At 66.0% G+C, this 3,583-nt stretch overlaps 1 protein-coding gene across 1 annotated transcript; it reads right to left on the reverse strand.

The window, feature by feature from the left end:
- Window positions 1–388: 388 nt before the first annotated feature.
- Window positions 389–2,678, reverse strand: CHLNCDRAFT_137531 (expressed protein; the record flags this gene model as incomplete). The annotated part of the gene is made up of 4 exons (XM_005842614.1): window positions 389–553; window positions 720–935; window positions 1,110–1,370; window positions 2,526–2,678. 4 exons carry the CDS (start codon window positions 2,676–2,678, stop codon window positions 389–391), a joined length of 795 nt encoding a protein of 264 aa, XP_005842671.1.
- Window positions 2,679–3,583: the final 905 nt, after the last annotated feature.

The raw sequence follows: 3,583 nt of genomic DNA on the forward strand, positions 1-3,583 counted from the left end.
AACCCTAAACCCTAAACCCTAAACCCTAAACCCTAAACCCTAAACCCTAAACCCTAAACCCTAAACCCTAAACCCTAAACCCTAAACCCTAAACCCTAAACCCTAAACCCTAAACCCTAAACCCTAAACCCTAAACCCTAAACCCTAAACCCTAAACCCTAAACCCTAAACCCTAAACCCTAAACCCTAAACCCTAAACCCTAACCCTAAACCCTAAACCCTAAACCCTAAACCCTAAACCCTAAAACCCTAAACCCTAAAAACCCTAAAACCCTAATCGGGCGCTGACTAACAAGGAAGCAGGCGGCCGCCGCAGCAAGCAGCCAGCGAGCGCAGGTCAGGGCTGGCATGCCGCGGCTCCCGCGGAAAGCTTCGGCAGCGTGGCCGCTTACGGGGCGGGCGTGCCGGAGCGGGGGGGGACGTGCTTGAACTTGCATTTGTCGCCATAGTTGCAGGCCCCGTTGGCAGCAAACTGGCGGCAAATCTGCTGGTCCGTGCGCTGGTCCGTGCGGGCCGCCTTGGGGTAGCCAGCGCCGCCAGCCGACGGCTGGGCCTGCGGCAAGGGCCAAGCATGCCGGCCCGGTCAAGACAGCCCCCTCTGCCAGTGCCACACATGCCTGCCCAGGACGGGGTGGCTGCCCGGTCTGCCACGCGCTCGACGGGCATGCCCGGCGCGCACCAGCCCTGCCCAACTGGCGCTTGGCCGGGCGCGGGGTGACAGCGTGGGGCCTGAACATGTTGGACCGCTTCAGGTTCATCAGCAGCACCTTCTCAGACACCTTGCGCAGCTCGTCTTTGAGGTAAGCGCAGCCCGCGTGCACCGCTGCTTCCACCATGGTCTCACCGGCCCGGGGTTTGGCGGCGCGCACGGTGGCAAGGAGTTGCTCCAGCCAGTCCATCAGAGGCCCCAGCTCCGGCGGGTAGATTGCCTTAAGCTGCATTCCGCAAGGGCGGAAGGGCCGAGGCGGCTCAGGGCCGGGGCGGCGCGTACACCCGCTGCCGTGCCGCTGGGGGGAGGGCAGCAGCCGCCCAGCCCTCCCCGCCACTGCCATGGGCCCCCAAGACTACCGCGACACCGCGCACTGGAGCAGCCCTCGCCCACCGCGCACCTCCACCAGGAACTGGCGCAGCAATGCCTCCACCACGAAGGCGTTGCCGGTGCCCTGGGTGCGCAACGCCTCCAGGGTCTGGCCCACCAGCATGCGGGTCTTCACCTCCAGGCCAGCGCTGATGTCGGTCTGCAGCCGGGCGGCCTGGCCCTCCTCCGCATAGACCACGATGGGGTTCCTCTCCACGAAGTGCAGCCCCGTCTCGCTGATTACGCGCGCGATCTCATCACCGGCGATGCGCACCACCTGCTTGTCACCGCCCTGCAGTGGCGCCAGGCGGGCGGCGAGTAGCAGCGGTCAGCCCGGGTGCGCAGCACTCCGCCAGTGGGCTCCCGCGCCCAGCACAGCTGGGTTACTGGCCCGCACTGGGCAACGCAGCAAACAGGGGGCCCTCCCCCAGTGCCCGAGCCGGGCAGCGCAAGGTGCAAAGGGGGTGCTCCCCCCCCATGGCCACATTGGGCCGCACGCTAGGGGCATTCCCAACGCCCTGGCCGGGCAGCGCATGGCATGAGGGCTCCCCCAGAGGCCGGTGCAGGCAGCACAGGGCGCGCAGCCACCAGGGCACTGCCGGCGCCTGGGCCCAGCCGCTGTACCGCTCACTCACGTGCCAGCGTGCACAAACGCTGGCGCCGCAGGTGCCAGCCGGCCTGCGCCAGCAGGCCTGCGCCAGCAGGCCTGCGCCAGCGCATGCTGGGCTGCCAGCGCTAGGGGGCGCCGCGCGCAGGCGCCCCCCAGGCAGCACGCCCCCAGCAACCGCAAGGCAACCCAGGATGCAGGCGCCGCCTATCCCCAGCGCGCACCGCCCGCCAACCGCAGGGTAGCACCGGTGGTCACCCCCAACCGCCACCCCAAACGGCTAGCAAGCCGCACATGCCCCGCACCGCAGCCACTCACCGCAACCGTGCCGGCGCCCAGGCCAGCCGGCCCGGGCCCCAGCTCCAGGATGCGCTTGGTGGCGGGCTCCTGCCGGGCAGCCTCCTCGTCACCCTAAACCCTAAATAAACCCCCAAAATCCATCGTATACTGGGCCTGCAGCGCCTGCCTGCAGGAAACACAGTTTTTCACGTTTTTGAGGGGGGTCCACACATCTAAACATGACCTAAACATGGTGGGTTGGATTCTTCTCGTCGAGACGCGTCCAATGGTACCCTGTACGCCCCATTTGGCCCAATATAAACTCTCTAGTTCAAAGTTCAACCCCCTATTAGCGGAGAAGGTCAGGAAATTGCAGCAGCTGGAGTTGACCTGCAAGTGGACGGGCAGCCAGGCCAGCATCCGTTCGTCAGAAGCAGAGCAGCTGAGGCCACATCGACTTATGGCCACAATGCAACCAAAAGAACCGGCAGCAGCTGAACCAGCAGGCCGGCATGCATGCGGGTCAGGCAGGTCAGCCCTGTTGGCAATTGGTCACTGCACCTGGATGGAGTCTCCGTCGTCGTTGAACATGTACCCCAGTGCTGCCAGCTCCGCGCCGTCGCCGCCGCCGCCGGCCACGGGGGCAGGCAGGCCCATCACCAGAGTCAGTGGGGAGTCCTTGACGTCGCTGGTGGTCAGCCCAGGCTGTTGCATGGCCAGGGCTGCGCCACCGCGCAGGTGCACCGGGGGGCTGCCCCGCGGGGCGTCCACAGTGGCGTTTTGGCCGCCAGCCCTGCAAACCCAGGACGGGATGCAGGCAGGATGGGAGCTTGTTGCCAGCTGCGTGGCGCAGTGGGGAGCCTGATGGTGGATTGCAGGTAGGCTGGCGTCTGTCTGTCTGTTACACCCATAAGGAGCAAATGAATGCTACGGGCCCAGCTGTGGTGCCAAACAGCTGGAAAAGTATGCACCAACACAAAACACATGAGGGAAGAGATTCAGGTATGGGGGGTAGAGCTGTACACAACATTGCAGCAAATACAAAACCCACCCAAAATTATAAGCCGCATGCCCCAAGCAATACACACGGTGGGCATCTGCATAAAGATAGCAAGAGGCATTTAATGAAGCGCCGGATAAGCTCAACCCCGGGCTAGCCGAGCCGACCGCCTGGGCAGGGCCGTCAAGACGTGCCCAGGGGCCACCTCGACTGGGGATGGGGCACGAGATGAGGGTGTGGAGGTGGCGGCCTCCGCCTGGTGCCTCGCCGCCGTCTCCCGCCGCTGGCGTCGCCGCCGCGCAGTTGAGGATTCGGGCCGCTCGTCTGCCGCAGGCGACTTGGGGTTAGGCGGGGCAGCAGGCGTGGCCGCCGCTAAAGGAACCACGGCACTGGCCAAGGGCGGCCACTGTGCCGCCGGTGGTGAGGGCGGTGACACGGTGGGGGCCGGCTGCTGCGGGTGGGGGGCCGCGGCAGGGGTGGCGTGCGCACGTGGTGGCTGCTCGCCGCCGCCGTCAGGCGGCGGCGGTGGCTGCTGCTGCTGCTGCTCCCTCCTGCCGCCGTCGGGCGGCGGTGGTGGTTGCTGCTGCTGCTGCTGCACCGTGCCGCCGGCAAGCGGTGG

The sequence above is a fragment of the Chlorella variabilis genome, assembly GCF_000147415.1.
Source record: "Chlorella variabilis unplaced genomic scaffold CHLNCscaffold_198, whole genome shotgun sequence".
NCBI lineage: Eukaryota > Viridiplantae > Chlorophyta > Trebouxiophyceae > Chlorellales > Chlorellaceae > Chlorella > Chlorella variabilis.